At 36.3% G+C, this 17,795-nt stretch overlaps 3 protein-coding genes across 4 annotated transcripts; 1 reads left to right on the forward strand and 2 right to left on the reverse strand.

The window, feature by feature from the left end:
- Positions 1–154: 154 nt before the first annotated feature.
- LOC116212064 (dol-P-Man:Man(5)GlcNAc(2)-PP-Dol alpha-1,3-mannosyltransferase-like) lies at positions 155–4,736 on the reverse strand. 2 transcript variants are annotated; one of them, XM_031546654.1, is made up of 13 exons: positions 4,475–4,731; positions 4,346–4,380; positions 4,014–4,151; positions 3,611–3,679; positions 3,284–3,441; positions 3,132–3,198; positions 2,981–3,034; positions 2,368–2,456; positions 1,438–1,554; positions 1,024–1,151; positions 821–899; positions 652–708; positions 155–549 (listed from the first exon to the last, which is right to left on the reverse strand). In XM_031546654.1, the coding sequence occupies exons 1-13, from the start codon at positions 4,656–4,658 to the stop codon at positions 378–380; spliced, it is 1,347 nt and encodes a 448-aa protein (XP_031402514.1). In that variant the 5' UTR covers positions 4,659–4,731; the 3' UTR covers positions 155–377. The 2 variants fall into 2 exon arrangements, with proteins under 2 accessions (XP_031402514.1, XP_031402515.1); XM_031546655.1 differs by lacking the exon at positions 1,438–1,554 and having other exon boundaries at positions 4,475–4,736.
- A 4,498-nt stretch (positions 4,737–9,234) lies between these two features.
- On the forward strand, positions 9,235–10,396 carry LOC116211311 (translocator protein homolog). The gene has a single exon (XM_031545632.1). The coding sequence runs from the start codon at positions 9,535–9,537 to the stop codon at positions 10,105–10,107; it is 573 nt and encodes a 190-aa protein (XP_031401492.1). The 5' UTR covers positions 9,235–9,534; the 3' UTR covers positions 10,108–10,396.
- Positions 10,397–10,492: 96 nt separating this feature from the next.
- LOC116211310 (alkylated DNA repair protein ALKBH8 homolog) lies at positions 10,493–12,477 on the reverse strand. The gene is made up of 4 exons (XM_031545631.1): positions 12,191–12,477; positions 12,006–12,037; positions 11,154–11,366; positions 10,493–11,022 (listed from the first exon to the last, which is right to left on the reverse strand). The coding sequence occupies exons 1-4, from the start codon at positions 12,432–12,434 to the stop codon at positions 10,702–10,704; spliced, it is 810 nt and encodes a 269-aa protein (XP_031401491.1). The 5' UTR covers positions 12,435–12,477; the 3' UTR covers positions 10,493–10,701.
- Positions 12,478–17,795: the final 5,318 nt, after the last annotated feature.

The raw sequence follows: 17,795 nt of genomic DNA on the forward strand, positions 1-17,795 counted from the left end.
CTAATCAAACTGAAAATATGCAGAACTAGCGGATAATACACCTCACTCAGTACCTACATTTTTTACATAATCTTTTTTCTGGTTTCTCCTAATTCGATGAGAAAACCTACAACTGAAACACCAAGCACAAAAGGTATTCCCCTGAACTAAAGCCTAGAACACAACATAAGAGGAACCGCTCAGATTGAATAGGAAATCAAGTCTGATTTGTTAATTCTATTAAAAGAAAGAAAGAGGACCTAAAAAACAAGCAGCGAACTCAGATTCCGCATTCTTTTCTCTGGTCCTGATCTGCCATACATATGTTATGGACTACATGGAATAAAGGAAAACTACGACACATGATGAAGATCAAAGAGTAGCAAAATCAAACCAGTTCATTCATCTTTGTCTTGCATTGATGATTTGTCGTCCGCATAAGGATATTCTGGTGGGGCATGCCAAATGCCCCACAACAAAAGCAAGTGGAGACCAAGAAGCACGAGGGACGAGTAGAAGTTTGATGGGTAGATGTTCCAGCACAGCTCCACCCCGAAGAACAATATTATACTGCAATACGCAAGAAAGGCAAGGGCTTATCTCCTGACTTGGTTTTACACGAATGCAGCACAAACTAGTGATCCCGAGAGAAGCATAATTACTGATGCATACCGTAATAATGTCGGAAAAGGTGCTCTCCATAGCAAATAAGGAAGACTATAAAAGTACCTGTGCCAGATCAAATGTTTATCATGCGACTGAGTCAAGATATACACCATAAGAAATCTTCTGCAGATGTACTTCAACTGGTAAAGGTATACCACAAAGAGAGCTTAATTACCATGAGTAAAACTGGTAATGCAGTGACCGAGCACATAGAATACCAATAAAGTTTCCAGCAAACATAGTTGACACGATATCTGACATGTATCATATGTGAGGATCAGTATCTAGTCAAAAGAGAATATAGAGCAAAAGACGAAAGAGAGCAGTTGGAGAGAGGATATATAAATGAGAGATTTTATGATCAGTTTCAGGCATTACATTCTTTCTTGAGTATCTTGGAGCTGCCACCATGAGATTTGGGAAAAGAGTGTGAGCTTGTAAGTGCAAATCTGAGTTTTAGAGATTCAAATATCGAGAGCACGAAATTCAGAAGTCCTCCTTCATGCCTGCAAGCAACAAGAACGGCCTTCATAAATCCAAGTACAAGAAGCCAAATCGTTTTTTTCGTGCTGTATGCTTTCCTCCATTGTACACCTTCCACTTAGAAACGCATGACTCCATCTTGCTAACACTTATTCCATGTGACCGCCTCTGTGCAGGGTAGGTAATTATCATATGACTGTGTTGAGGTCTAATTACCTTTTCAGCAGCGAAATGGGACTATCTCTCATCTTGATAAAAAAATGTTCATGAATGAGCAAAAAGAAGAGAACACATGCTTCCATAACTTACTTGCACCATCGATAATGAGCAAAGGCAGTAAGTAACACCAGATGAGCGAGCAGCAAAGAAAGTGCAAATCCTTTTGACACAAAAACTGGCTCAGGAACAAATTTGAAGTTAACAGACCTAGAAGATAAAAGCAGAAATTAATCTTTGAAGAGATCCAAAAAAATGGAGAATACCAAACAAATGAATTTCATAAAATATCTTTTCCTATATAAGAACCCGCTGCAAAAGCATCCAGTCAACGCAACAAACTAAACAGGAAAAGTCACTGAAATTTCATGCAACAATTGTGCATAGCATAAACTCATAATTCTTTGATTTTTCTATTTCTCCTTTTGTTTTTCTTTGGAATCATCCTTTGGCCAAACATCATATTACAGGAGGTCCCGTGCTCATAGTTTAAGATACTTGCCAGAGAGATTTTATTTTTTTTGGCCAAATCTTCCCAAAGAGATTATTTTGATCTAAATTATATTCTAGAAACATCGTCAAAATTATGAAAAAAAAAAGAAAAAAGAAAAAGAATCTCTTTCCAGATTAAATAAACGAATAAAGAACATTCTAATACGAGACAGCTAAGAAATCATAGACACTAACCCTAGACAGTAACCCATTTTTCTCATTACATTCAGATCCAAACATTTCATTGGAAGGTATACAAAAGAGGCCTGAATGTCAGTCCAGCCCTTTCGTTAAGGGGCTTATATGATTAATTGTGCTCTTTAAAGAAGGAACTAAAGAGTCTCGAGCGCTCAAAAAGCTGCAGAGTTATAGACAAGGCCATGAAATATTGCAAGCACTAGTCAATATGCCATAATTTCCCCCACTTTTACTCTCACGAAAGATATAGTTTCCATGGATGCAGATCTGAACCAAAAAGATGGATTTTTATAACAGAGAACCATCAAACAGTGAAATTCAAGAGATAAATACCAAAAGTGGATGAAGATTCGCCCAAGATTGAAGGCCCTTGATATATATGCTATGGGATAGGATAATAGGAAAGGAAGTCCCAGCAAAATCTGTAAAATCATTTACCAGAATGTAGAACCAATAAGCATATCGATCAGAAAGGCTCTGTGTGGGAACATTCAAAGCTGGCTTTCAACTGACCTAGGGACATTTGAAGGAATCACATATTATTGACATGGCCAACTCTCAAGATAAAGAAGCTCACTCTCTACATGGAACTTATCAATTTAATAAAGATTCAAGCTGAATACTGATATCTAACTGCATCAAAAGACTTACTCCGTTTGGTTTCGCAATCGGATTTTAAGATTTTAACTCTAACTTTAACTCTACTCATTACACAACAAAAATTAACTCTTCAAAGTAAAAAAGGTGGGCCCCATAAATAAATCAACATATAACTCCATTATGCTCAATTCAATTTTTAATACTAAATTCTCTCAACTATTCATTACTTTTTCACACTTTTTCTCATAATTCAATAACATAATCATTACAACCCAATTAAAATCAAAACTCAACTCTAAAACCAAACACACTAAATAAATTCTGGAATAAAAGACTTGTCAATCACCTGTACTAGTGCTGCACAAGCTAAAGCCGATACTACCCCAAATATATCCATAGCCTGTATAAGATACATATCGGAGACAATGAATGTTTACTTGATTATCATAGTTCAGCACGTGAAGCAATGCAGGGCAGTGGCAAATAGAAAATTGTACCTTTAACATAAGAAGTAACAAAGGCGGAGCAAAGAGTAGAACATTCATCTTTATAGAAACAGCGCCGCTGCAGAAAGAAAACGAATAATGAAACCAAGTATATGGGCAGCTAAAAGGAAGTAGCACAGAATCATAATTGAATTTATTACTACCTGAAGATAACCAACCCAAGATGCCACTTTTGGCAAAGCAATGCAGCTATTGCAGCATGAAGAAGTGTCATAGCAAAACAGTCATTAAAAAGGCGGAGCACAAATATTGAGTGCACTCTCTTTGACAGACAGAGCAGACTAAGTGCCCACCAAGGAAGCTGGCAGAATTTTATGAACGTGAAATGAGCGAGAGATTAAAAAAAAAAGAAAAGAAAAGAAAAGAAAACAACAATAAGAAGAAACCAATACATTACATAGAATGATGGTGAATTAAGAATGAAATAAAGCAGTGACTTAATCACAATGGAACAGAGAATTTTCTCTCACCGCGTCAGTCTTGACATAGATGAATAGTATGATCCCCAGATTTATGATGTACAAAATGCCAAACAAAATCTGCAGGACAAAGAATAAGGAGAGAGTAAAATATACCATCCACAAGGGCATGAATGAGAGAATACAGCAGAGAATGGCATGTTAGACTGTTACAGCACATCAAGAAAAAAGTCAGTTAATCCCATAGGCAAGACAATACGTGCCATTTAGGAAGGCAGTTTTAGAGCGAAAATTCACCAGTCAAAATAAAATCAAGTCCAGCATCATGTGTACACCCAAAAACGTACACTTCTGATCCACCTCTATATCCATCAAAAGGCCAAGCAATTTTAAATGTTTATTAGCTAGATTAAAAGCATTCATTCTTAGTGATTAATGATAAAGGCAAACAAACCTGAGCTGGATAGACATCCCCTCCGGTAACATATTGAAGGAAGGAATAAACATACAGAAAACCGGCCGGATAGACTAGAGGACCCGTGTCGCCTTTCAAGTTCCCGTAGTCCCTTTCCCCTCCAAGAAATCCAGTAATCTGCCATTCAATCAAATCCGGATGATAACTACCTCCACATAGCGCAATTCACAGAGCAAAATATCAGAAGCAGCACATGAACTATCTGAAGAAAACAACACATGAAAATGCAGAGCACTGTCTGCTGGCAGCAACGAGTAAATGAAGATGAAAATTGAAACTTTCTGCTTCTAGTCAAGCTCAAATTCTCTTACCTGCGACATGTAGGCGTCCCAGTCGATTTTTGTATCTGAAACCAAAATCACATAAGAGAACCATTTAAACATCCACATGTAATAGTCAAGAACAGAGAGGGGAAAGAGAGAGAGTGAGAGATAGATTACAGGGGACGTAGGCAATGATGAGGGAGACGAGGACGGCGTCCGCTGCCAGCAGAGCAAGAGCGAATGCCGCTTTGGGGTTGTTGAACCCGAAAGCTCCAAGAGGGTCAGTTCTTGAAGGGTGTTTCGATCTGCGCGGAGGACGGAGCTCAGGCGGAGATGGGGACGCCATTGCTGAATTCTTCATCTTCCTCTTGGCTCTGTTGCGACGGAGGTCGCCGGATGGGAAGAAAGCCCCTCCGACCGATCGTCGAAAAAGAAGCGTCTTCTTGGGGAAATTCTATTTCGCACCCCACAAGTTCTTTTTATGACAACTTTGCTCCCTAAACTTCTTCAACTGTCAATTTACACCCTGTCATGTTAGAGCAATTTGGACATTGCAATTTGAACCACTAAATATCCTGCATAGCACGATTTCAGCCTACGTACCTTGCCACGTACTCATCGATGAGAAAAAAATATATATTTTAGTAGTGATAATTAAAATTTTTTAAAGCAAAACTGTTGTACTGACCAAAATATCATGTACTTAGACCTCATTAATTATCCAAGACTTTAGGCTTCCTTCGAAGAGCCATGAGATCGTTCAAGGACAAAAGGTCCTTCTCGTCAGAGAAGCGACTCCTTAGGAAGTATCTTGAGAAGAAGAAAAAGAACTCAAGAGGCGATCTTGAGTACCCTATAAACTCGTAAGACATCAATGACAACTATTACTTCATTGTGCATGTTGAACCAAGCACATATAAATGCAGAGCAAATGAAGTAGCTGACAGTGAGAAGGGCCGAACTTGAATTTTGGATATAAGTCAGTGACAATAACAATTAGAAGAGGAAGGGAAGCTCTCAGAATGGGGACCTACTTTGCCTACGTCCTAGAAGAGTATACTTTTTACCACAAAATAGACAAAAACCTATCTCGTTTTAAGGGTGTCTCATCCTCTTAAAATGGTTATTGTCACCGGAGGCTTGCTTATTCAAAATTCAAATTTGGCCTTCCTCACTGTCCCCTCATAATTTGGCCTACTTTAATTGGTGCCCGATCAGCATGCAAAGAGAAGTAAAAGTGGCTATTTTTTTTTCCCCTAGCATGATCGAAACATGCTCCTCGAGCATATTGAGAGAACAGTGATCCCCAAGGGCGAGCTTTGTCAAGATTCATTAACATCTCACGAGTCTATAGGATTATCAAGATCAACTCCCCCTAGCAAGATACTTATTGCGAAGTTACATCTCAGATGGGAAGAACCTGAGTCCCATAATAACCTCATGGCTACAAAAGGAAGCCAGAGTCTTGGATATAGTGGTAGGTGTTTCAACCATCCATTTCACTAGGACCCTAAGGGAAAAATGCTAGTGTATGTAAAGATTATAGGAGAGCTTCGTGAGAGGGAAAGAGAGGATGAAGATTGGTTGATGGTTTGAATGAAGAAATTTAGTGGGTGGTGGGGGGGCTTTTATAGTGATAGGAAGGAGTTGGATGATATATCTGTAGTAAGTGAAAGGAAGTTCACCAGCCTTATATGTCTTGCATTCATTAGTCCGCATGACTTTTTCATTTCGTTGTTATTTATAAGATCGCATTACCAGATTGAAACTCACCTTGTACAAATTAAATTATATCACTCAATAAATGAACACACGTGAATCTTTTTATGTTTTTGAGCCGGTATTAAGAAATAGAATTTTCACTCGTGCATCGAGTTAGGATTTTATCTCTAGCCTTAATAAATGAACACACATAATTTCAATATTCATAATTCTTTATATTTTTGAAGCACTAAGAAAGAAAAATTTACCTCGTGTATTGAGTTAGGACTTTATGCTCTAGCCTCAGTAAAATGATAGCTCTCTGTTACATCTTATTTTATCTATATTTGTTTATTTGATTCAAGAACAGTACTTTTGCGAGATTATCTATGGTAACACGTAGATGTCGACAGTTAAATCCTATTCGCCATTAATTTTAGAGTTTTAATTTATATTTTTTAATCCTTCAATTTTTTTATTAGATTTTCCTAGTAAAGTATAACCGAAATTAAAAATTAGCTATTATACATGAATCAATAATTCAGTACGTAATTGAACTATGACCATGCGATTAAACCAGATGAAGTAACTGCCTTAAGAAAGAATAACATTGTACATCCCAAAATTCGGTTATTTTCTCAATTTTATCTCATTATTTAAAAACCTTCAGAGGCATCTTAACGTTTTACTTTTATTCCAAATCTATCTTACCATCAATTTTTTGTCCAAAATTTACAAAAAACCTGATGTGGCACCATTTATGGAAGGCACATTACTATATTTCTCAATTTTTTGTCTTGGAAGCACCCGAATGCGTTGTCCATCGTGGGAGCTCCAATTGTTAATCCTTGGATCGTTGTTAAGTGTTTTCTCGATTATTCAGATAATTGGTGTGTTTGGCCTTTTTGAGTTGAGATTTTAACTCAACTTAACTCAATTTTGGGAATAAGAAAATATAAAAAATAATTATTATAAATGTTGAAAAATATGTGGATGTGTAAGAATATATATATGTATGTATGTTTATATAAATATAAAGTAGATACAAAATTCATTATTAAAAAATTGATTATAAAAATGGTTAAAAAAATATGATTAAGATATTACAATTAAAAGAAAGAAAAAGACAAAATAGTAATAGCTGTAATGTTGAATTTGTGGAAGAATATAGTTGAGTTGGATAGAGGAAAATTTTTATTTTAAAACCAAACAAGTCATAATTTCTTTGAAAAACAATCCAAGTATTTCAATATTTCAATTTTTTAATACAATCATAACAATTAATTTTATATTACAAATCACAAAAAAGTATTAAAAGTCTTCTATAAGACTACTTTTTATTTCCCAATAAATATTAATTTTTTTTAATATATCTCGATCTCAAGAATCTATTTATCTATATGGGTAAATTGCACCGGTGGTCCAAAATGTTGCATGAATGTTTCAAATTGGTCCAAAATATTTTTTTGGTAACTTGTTGGTACAAAAAGTTTCAAAACTGTTTTAATATAGTACATTCCGTCAAATTCCCTTGACGCCTTTAACATTTTGTTGACGTGGCGAGTCATATGTGTCACTTTTGACACGTGGAACCAATCACAGTGCGCCACGTCATTTAAGAGAAAATAAAATTTGAAAAAGTCTAATAAAAATACAAAAAATAATTTAAAATAGTAAAATTTAGAAAAAATTAAAAAATTATTTTAAAATTTTAAAAATAATTTTAAATTTTAAAAACTTTTAAAAATAATTTTAAACTTTTAATTTTAAATTAAAATTTAAAATAATTTTTATTATTTTAAATTTAAAATTATTTTTAAAAACATTTAAAAATAAAAAAATAATTTAAAATTTTTAAAAATAATTTTAGAAATAATTAAATTTTTTTTAAAATAATTTAAATTTTTTTAAAATAATTTAAATGTTTTTTATTTTTAAAAAATTTTAAAATAATTTTTTATTTTTTTTTTTTACTATTTTTTGTATTATTTTTATTGGATTTTTTGAAATTTTATTTTCTCTTAAATGACGTAGCGCATTGTGATTATGTTTCACGTGTCAAAAGTGACACATAGGACGCGCCACGTCAGCAAAATGTTAACCGCGTCAGGGGAAATTGACGGAATGTACTATATTGAAACAGTTTTAAAACTTTTTGTACCAACAAGTTACCAAAAAAATATTTTGGACTAACTTGAAACATTTATGAAACCTTTTGGACCACTGGTGCAATTTACACTTATCTATATATATATAAAAGCGAAAAATTGCTTCCAAGACACTTCGTTCACGAGACCTGTGGTTATTTATCTCTTCACATGTTCAGAACATTATATCAATCCATCTCCTCTAATTTTCCCTTTCAAGTACATTGTATTTTGGGCCGATGTTTCCAAAGTCTCAACTCATGGTTATTTGCCTCTACGCAAGTTCGAAACTTTGTATCGATCCATCTTCACCAATTAATTTCCCTTTCAAGTATATTGTATTCCCGTCACTTAATTTCCCCTTTCTTTTCTTCCCCTCAACTTTCCAATTTTATTAAATTTTTACACACCCGAGCAACGGGCAAATCTAAACCTAGCAATATATAAACCTCCATTTACTAACCTCCAGCTTGTGATTGAGTGTAGTTCGAGTCGTGATTTAAATTAATTTTTTCGAAAAAACTATTCACATATTTCAAATTTTCAATTTTAATGCAATCATAATAATTAATTTTATATTAAAATCATAAATAAATATTACAAGTCTTTTACAAAACTTTTTTTTATTTTCCTAAATATTAAAATTTTTACTGTAACTCAATCTTTAAATAATTTCTCTTTATATATTAAATAATTATATTTTATTAATTTTTCTAATTAGCCGCGCAACGTCATAGTTGTACTTATTTTCTCATAAATTGTTTAAGGCATCTTTCTCTGGCCCAACCCTATCTCGACAAGCACACAATACGTCGGCCGAGACAAATTGACAATGAAACATCATCTAATAATTACAAACTGATCCAAACAAATCTCTATCCTTTTTTTCTTTTGCTTTTTCACTGTGTGAATTGGTACTCGGCAATCTAATGAGCTTTGATCAATTCAATTCAAGCTAAGTTAGTTGACTATAAAAGAAAACTTTTCCAATTAAAATTTTTCTTCATTCATAATTATAAAAATCGAATATCAGACCTTATTTAAGGATAATAGCGAATTAACTTTATTTTCTTTTTCTTTTTCTTTTTGAAGGCTTCAAGCTTTCATTTTCTCCACCTCCGAGTGGTGGTGGCAATGGCCGCCTCCCACGTGTACGGCCTCCTGTCCACTCCCCGCCGTCCCCGCCGCCCACGCGTCCTTCCTCCTCCACCGGATTGAGCCGACATCTCCGCCACTCTCTATTTATCTCTGCCTCCCTCTCTTTCCACTTTTATCAAACCCCGTTTGGCCATTTCGTTCAGTAAAATAGAGAGAGAGTAGCTTTCCATTTTCAACCTCGTTTCCCATAGCTCCTTCTTTCAGCTTCATTCCCTTCTTTGATTGATAGCAATGGCCTCTCAAGACCTCAAACAGCGCATCAGAGACGAACCCGATGCCACCGCCACAGCCGCCGCCGCCGCCGATATTAATGACAAGGCCTCCCACAGGCCGGGCAGGAAGAAGGCCATGGCCAAACGCGGCCTCCGGTCTCTCGCCGTAGCCGTCGCCCTCCCACTGGCGCTCACCGCCCTCGACATCTCCTTCTTCGGCTCCGACCCTGCCTCCCGGAAGCACCTCCGGTTCCCTCCCCTGTGGGCGCTGCACGCCACGTGCCTCGTCTCGAGCATGCTCCTGGGACTCTCTGCGTGGCTTGTCTGGGCCGAGGGTGGCTTCCATAGGAAGCCCGAGGCCTTAGCCCTCTATGCAGCCGTCCTCGGCCTCGGTCTGGGTTGGGACCCGATAGTGTTTGGGGCGGGCGCCAGCAAGCTCGGACTTGTGGTGGCACTGGCTTTGTTCGGGAGCTTGTTCGGGTGCTACAAGAAGTTCAAGGAGGTGAGCACGATAGCCGGGGACCTGGTGAAGCTGTGCTTCGCGTGGGCCGGCTTCGTGTGTATTGTGAATCTCAAGCTTGTTGCTATGTGATGACACATATATGAGTAAAGAGCGGATGGGTACGTCTTTGCGCATGTTGCTACCTTAGGAAAAGGTCTTGTAAGTATATAAAGCGAGGACGCGATGTATTTAGGGTGTATCACTTCATACACGTACATACATAAATTTAGAATATGTTAGTTGCTTGTTTTGTTTATATAAGGTTTCGTGTTTTCCTCTGGCAGTTGAGCTAGATAGTCAGATCTTTGAGAAATATGTGAACGCTTTCATGTTCGAATATATTTCGAATCAATGGATGTTCGAGAATTATGTGATCAAAGCTCGACGGACAAAGTTTTAGGATTCAGCATTTATACAGCAGTTCTTCTCTGACTTGCCTTGAACTCAAAGATTCTTGGAAAAAAGGAATTGGTGATTGATCCACAAAGAATGCAGTTGTTTGATAAAAAGAAAAAGTGAAGCAAGGCCACAAGTCATTCTAACGTTTCTCTTTTCCCAAACAAGACATTGATCCACTGGATTTCGATATTACTCTATAACATATGAACCAAATATCGCCTCAACACATGATTTTATCAGGATATTGGGTCGTGCATCTTTCTTCGATTGACTAAGGATTAATGTCTACTCGACTCGAGCCAACTTCCTTAAGGTTAGGGAGATTCTTCTCTTCTGCTCAAGTTCCTGCCCATCCCAAACCTGAAACCCGGGTTTGCGGTTTATTTCGTGCTTCCAACCGTACCGAGCTTCTCCTGACATTATGACTAATGAACCCGGACTTAAATATACGGGCACCTTTGATGGCACGGGATGAACATGGTATTCTTCTTCTGCTTCTTGAATGTCAGAGGTAGCTAGACTGAAGTGCATCACGCACGGGGACTCAAGGGAGATTATAGCAATCCCATCATCAAATCGCATCAAGTCAACATGCGCACAAATGCCCTGCAAGTGTCGAGAACAGATTTCCATTCATTCTGATAGCATTTCACTGATTGTGGTAAAAACCAAGGTTAATCAGACAGCATTTCATTAATTGTGGCGTTAACTAAGATCGACCGCAGAGCAACCCGCACCTGACCTTTGTGGTATAGGTTCACAATCAGCTGATCAAAGAGTGGCTCCCGTCCCAGCAGCTCCGGGGGCAATATTGGGAACAGACATCCAGCCCCATGTTCATCAGCCGCGACAATATCATGTTCCGAAAGATTATCACCTATAAGCACTGCCTCTCGGATTGAATAACAAAGCTCATTTAGCCACGGCGGAAAATCCCCGAACCTCATTGCCTGCACGCACAGAAGATGAACATGAGCATCAGATGGCAGCACTAGACGTAATCTTTGATTCGACGGAGCTCCCCTCGCCCGCTCCTGTTTGACATCCTAAATATTTAAGTCCCAACTCTGAACTCCGAACTTGAACACGAAGAACCCCAAATTGAATCACTAATCCATTTCCTAATGAGCTCAACTACATCATTCAAATTGAAACTTTAGTTCTTCTACTAGCCATTTTCCACTTTGTGCTGCAGTTCTTTTGAGTTAGCTGAAAATTACGTCATCTATCGTATCTCTAAGCCGCAAACTCTTCTTGTTCTTCCCCCAAACCAGCTCATGATCAGATTCTTTAGGCAATTTCCCCCAAAATCTAAAATTGTCTGAGCATTTCTACCGGGAAAACAGCCGATCGATTCCTGACGAAAAGGAGTAAACAACTCTCTCTTTAAAATAGTCCAGACCTTGCAGAGAATCCCAATTCAACGCAATGGAATGAAGAACAAAAAATCAGCGAAAACCTGGTCATAGTTACAAATTGAAAAGCTTGTTCGACAAAGTAAGACCTCTAGTAATTAATCAATCAATCCAATCAACCCAAGCTCGCCGCCGACTTAACCGAAGGTGTGCGCAATCGAAGCTCTCAAGTACCTGATTAAGCGAGCTTTCAGCGAACCATCCCTCTGCAAAACACATCCCCAAGCAAACAGCACAATCATCAATCATCACAATGAACAGGTCTACTGGCTATCTATCCATTCATATCGATTCCTCCTAACTCCATATCCAATGCAAGTAGTGCCGAAAAGGGAGGAACAGGAAAGCAAGCAACGCACCGCTCCGAATCGAGGAGAGAAGGGAGAGCTGCTGCTCGGGAGAGAGGAAGTCCCTGCAAATCCACAGCCCGCTGATTTCCTTCACTCTCTCCCACCTCGGGTTACCGCTCGCCGCTAAATCAGTGCGATGGTCGGTGACGAGGTAGGTTTCGGCTTCTGATCGGTTGCCCTCTCCGTAATTGTAGTCTTCGTCGTCCGATGAGTCTCCAAAGACCTGCCGGAGAAGGGCGGCTTCATCCTCCATCTTCTCCGCGCAGGTTTGGTCTGACCGGCGGGGAGAGATATGTATGCTTGCAGCAGCATATTTGATTTCAGTGATCAGAAAATGTGTTAATTTCAGGTTACCCCCTAAACTTTTCACCTTACCCCATTTCTTGCTATACGTTTATCCTTTTTTTTAAAAAATTTCGTACTACATACATGACGAATACATATAAAATCGTAAACTACAGAAAAATTTTAGCTTCAATGATCGGTACAATATAGTAAAATTAAAACTAAACTTATCTTGAAAAATAAAGAACCCATTGAAAAAAGAAACACTGCGATGAAATGCAAAAAATGAACATTCTTACCATCCGTTTAAATATGAAGTACGCATCGATATTTCTACTCTCACGACAACATCCAAAAATTTAGTCAGGTACATATATGACATACGATACATTTGTATATATAATTTTATACACAAAGTAATTTATTGATTTTTGTTTGTTTGAATTTAAAAATAAGTGTTGAAATTTAATATTTTAAATTTAAGTACTTAAATGAGAATAGTAGACAATTCTCTATTGTTAGATTTCGATTGAGAAATCTTGTCCGTACACGTAATCATATTTGCATAAGATAATTTCCTACTCATTCTTGAGGAGGGACGAAGCATATTTATAGAGATGCAAACAAATGCGATGATCACTTCCCTGGTTTAGGGACTTCACGATAGTCATCTCTACTTCTTCTTCCCCTTCTATGAGGCAGCTCCTCGCTTATGATGTTTCAGGGGTCCCTCTTTTTTTTTTTTAATGGATAATACGAATTTCATTCATAAATTATGGCGAACATATCCGGAGGAGGATAACCATCGATCATAAAATATGAATCAAAATCCGATCTAAAACTGAGTTACCCTAGATCATGGGCATGGCAGTTACCCTCACAGGGAATCCACGTACATTTCCAATCCATAAAAGAGGAAATAAGCTTACTAATATCCAAAATTAATGTCCTAATTTCCCAAAGGCAACTAGCATGACGGTGGATAGCATCAACAACCAAAAGAGAGTCGGACTCAATCCACGCCCGGCTCCATCCGTTGTCATTAGCTGTGGATATGGCAAGCAGGATTGCGCCCGCTTTCGGGGTCCTTCGTATCCTAGATTTGTTGTAAATGCCTCTGGCGTGACCAGTTAATTAATCTCGTTTAATGAATCTCTCTATGTAGATGGGTGAAATACCCGTTTTCACAAACCCATTATTGTCACCCCTAGACGCGTAGAACCCACGGGTGCGAATGGATTAGTAATACATATAGATGTATTGGTTATGTCTTTTATTTTGAAATTCATGATTTGTCTAGTAATGAATCAAATGAGTGCTTTTAAATGAACATCTACGTATTATTTTGCCGCAATTGAGAGTAGTAGCACGAGGCATATGAGAACAAATAAAATTGAGATGAATGCTTTTAAGTGAACATCCATGACCAATTTTAACTTACAGTGTGTTTGGATAGAAGAAAAATGGAGGAAAAGAGAGGGGATAGGAAGAAAAGTTGTATGGAATTTGTAAAAACTCCCATACAAAATCCCGTCCCCTCCCTTTCCTTTCCCTTCGGTTCCCTCCATTCATAGGGAGGTTTAGTTTTCATAAGATTTGTATCGTTGATGATAAACTAAATTTATTATGTTAGATTTTTGGGTGATGTTTTATTTTTTTGGATGACACCACAAGGTGTCCGCAATTTATCGATTAAGAGTAATTTTCGTTCCGACGTCACTTTGACTCTCAAGAGAGAATGATGCTTAATATCAAACATTTGTTGTTGGAAGTGAGAAATTTGGTGGCATGTAAACTTCATGGTGCAAACTTGATCATAAAACTGGAAGGGCAGGATGCTACATGGTATGAACTATTATCCAAAAATTATGCCGAGAGGTGGCCCTGGTGAAGGTACCTAATGAAATTTAGAAATACCGACACGTTTGGTAGTAATTAGCAACGGAGTTGATATAATTCATAAAGAAATGAATTGATAAGCAATATATGCGATAAGGAATGAAGGCTGAAGCAATTTTACTTATATAAAAAAAATTATAGTTTGGTAGTGTTGAATAGGGGTGTAAACGACCCGAGACATTCGCGAATGGTTCGGACTTGACTCGATGAAAGCTTGAATTCGGTTCACTCTTATAAAGCTTGAGCCCGGCTAGGCTTGAGCTCGCCAATTAAACAAGCTAAGTCGAGCTCTGTTGGCGTGGCGAGCTTATAGGAGCAGAACCAGGCTGAGCCTTCGCTAAATACAATGAGCCGTGAGCCCAAGCTGGAAGAGTTAGGCTCGCGCGAGCTTGAGCTTGAGCCCGAACTAATAAATGAGCCCAGCTCAATCATTTACACCCCTAATGTGGAATAGGTGACCGGAATAAGCGGGGAATGAATATTATTTTTATTTTTATTATCAAAATTTGATTTGTGACTTCTTATGCATGAGGAAGTTAATTTTACTTTTATTTTTTTGATTTGCGATTTCGGTTAAGTTTTTTTATTTATCTTGTGAGGTCGAGGGTATTTACAGAATAGAGTATTTGATATACATTTTTGCGCCTCTCAATAATGAGAGATCCCTTGTCCATAGGATAGAATATGTTTTATATTGTTATAGTAAAGATAATGAAAGCGTATGCTCACAAGCTACGAATTTATCTTTTATATAAATATATAAATATATATACAAAATACTCTTTAACTTCTCTAACTAGAGAGATTTTTTTAGTTTTATGACTAAAGTAGGCGAGATTATAAGATGCCATTTTTTGTGCTATTGATGGTCGAAATTTCTTCGAGTACGAGATATTTATGTCCAACATGACATCATCTGGTAAGTTGTTTTGGCTTTTATAATTTATATAGATATAATACGGCATAAATTTTACATATTTTATATTGGTCATAATCGATAAATATATATCTTAGACAAAGAACTCGATAAAAGAACTCTGATGAAAAATGTCACTTCTCTCAAATGATGAATTAGCATAAAATATATTCACTATTACTAATATAATATCGCACATGTAATGTTTGTAGCATAAAAGTTGTTCTTTTATGATATTAATAATGTAATATCACGTACGTATCAATCTCAGTATAAATATATACCTTTTAAAGAACATGACAGAAAAATTAAATAAAGAATTTGTCAATTTAGTCTATTGGTATTAGTTGGTTTCTTTCTCCGTCTTTGTTTTTCACCATGCCTCCTCATCTTTTCGCATTGAGAGCAAGACTTTCACCATGGCAAAGGAAACACGGGATCTCCCCACTTCTCAGAGTCACTCAATCGAAGGGAGAGAGCAGCTTCTCCATGTATTTTGGACTTGAAGCATAGGAATGGCTTTCAAGGCTGTGGGAGAGTTCTGGTTCGAGAAGGGGGAGCCTACATGCGTGCGTACGAAGACGAAGGGAGGTCGTCCGGCTCTTTTTTCCTCAAGCTTTCCAGAAATACGAGATGATGCTTTCTCTGCCTTACGGACCTCATTGGAAGAGTAGACAGACGATGATAGTACCGAAGGGGAGGATGGCCGAGGTATGGTGGTTGTTCATGAAGACAGTGTCGGCCTTGACACCTTTAGTAGCAAAAGAGGGAGGGTTAGTTATGAAGTCGAAATCTACGGTGACAAGAAAAGAGGGGTTGAGGCTGGTGGGGGAGTGTCCTTGTTGTAGGGTTAACATGGAGTTTCCACTGTCATTTTAATGCTATTCTGTTTTTGTAAAATTGATACGAAAATATCGTAATTTCATATTCCTTTTTGTAGGTTTAACAATAAGAACATGAGAAGTTATTAGGTCTCGTACTTTTCTTTTTCTATTATTCTTTTGAAAAATTAAAACTTATTGTTGTACATTATTAATGTTTCAATTGTAATAATCCTAATTTTTCCCCTCCTTTTCTAAGGTTAAAGCTTCGAAAGGATAACTAATTAGAAATTCTTCTTTGTAAATAGAAGAATTCGATTGAAGAGAGAACAATATATGCAACGGAGAAGAAATTTTGGAAAATATGTTGACACATCTTTTAATATTCATCCAAAAAAATTCTAATAAAACTTTATATTTATATCAGAAAACTTAAAATATGAAAAATATTGTAAGTTAATTATAGATTTGTAGTGTAATTGAAAAAGTTATTACACTATCTTTTTAAATCTACATATATATTTAAAGAAAAATTATTTCTGTATAAATTAATAATTAAAAGAATTTCCAGAAATGCAATGAGTTAAAGTAGTTGATATTTGAGACGGAAAAGATAAATCTATTTAAAGATTTTCAAAAGTTTTAATCTTTATTAATATCATAGAATAGGAACTTATGATGTTTCTCTTATTAGACCTCCAAATTGATATAATCAAATGAATATTAATATGTTCTTTTATCAAACGCAGTAACTATTATAATTCTAGCGGCACAATAAATATTCAGGAAGTAAATTTTTTTTAGTAATATGTTTTCCTTTGTTAGAATTCATTAATGCACGAAGCATTTTGATTAAAGAACAATTATTTAGTGAAAGTGTCAATTATGATATTTTTCTACCGGATTGTCAATTCAATTATGATATTAAATTAATGAAAATATCGCAAAAATTAAATACACTAACTAAAAGTTTGTGCATCACACGATTCCAAAAACCTAGTTAAAATTATATTATTTCCCAGTATGTACTAAATGCATATCTCCAATTAACGTGGACAGTTACAAATGCATGGGAAGGCTCTATTTTGCAAAATGGGCATAGGTGGTGACGTTTGGTGATTGCGTATTACATATAGATTCGGACCAATTTCAAATTAATTATCGTTATGACTTAAAAAATTTTAAAACTTCTAGCAATAAATTATACATAAATATAATCTACCAATTGATATTAGTCCAACATAAATTTTACTGTCAATGCAGTTAACAAATAGAATAATTAATGTTGAAACAAGCAAAATGAATGGTATCATTATGATCATTAAATTTTAAATTATTTTAATTACAGGAAAATCTATGCATAAGTTGAATTTGGAGCTCATGTGCTCATTGATCATGGGCAGGTTGGGAGGCTATTTAGTAACAACTCTTTAAAACGTATAATTTCTCCCACGGTGAAGTCTGATTATGCATACTCTTATCATTTTTTGAACTGTACTAGAATTTTTCTTTTTTTTCAGAGTTTCTTACTGAAAGCATCTAAATAATATAGATTTATTTACGATACAAGATTAACGAATAATTTTCTTCCGTATATATTATATTTACTTTTCCTGTCTTTCGTATAAATGATCTGTTGTCAATAGTTTGAAATGTACAACATTATTATTGAATTTAATTTCTAATTTTATAA

Source organism: Punica granatum, chromosome 6 (genome assembly GCF_007655135.1).
Source record: "Punica granatum isolate Tunisia-2019 chromosome 6, ASM765513v2, whole genome shotgun sequence".
NCBI lineage: Eukaryota > Viridiplantae > Streptophyta > Magnoliopsida > Myrtales > Lythraceae > Punica > Punica granatum.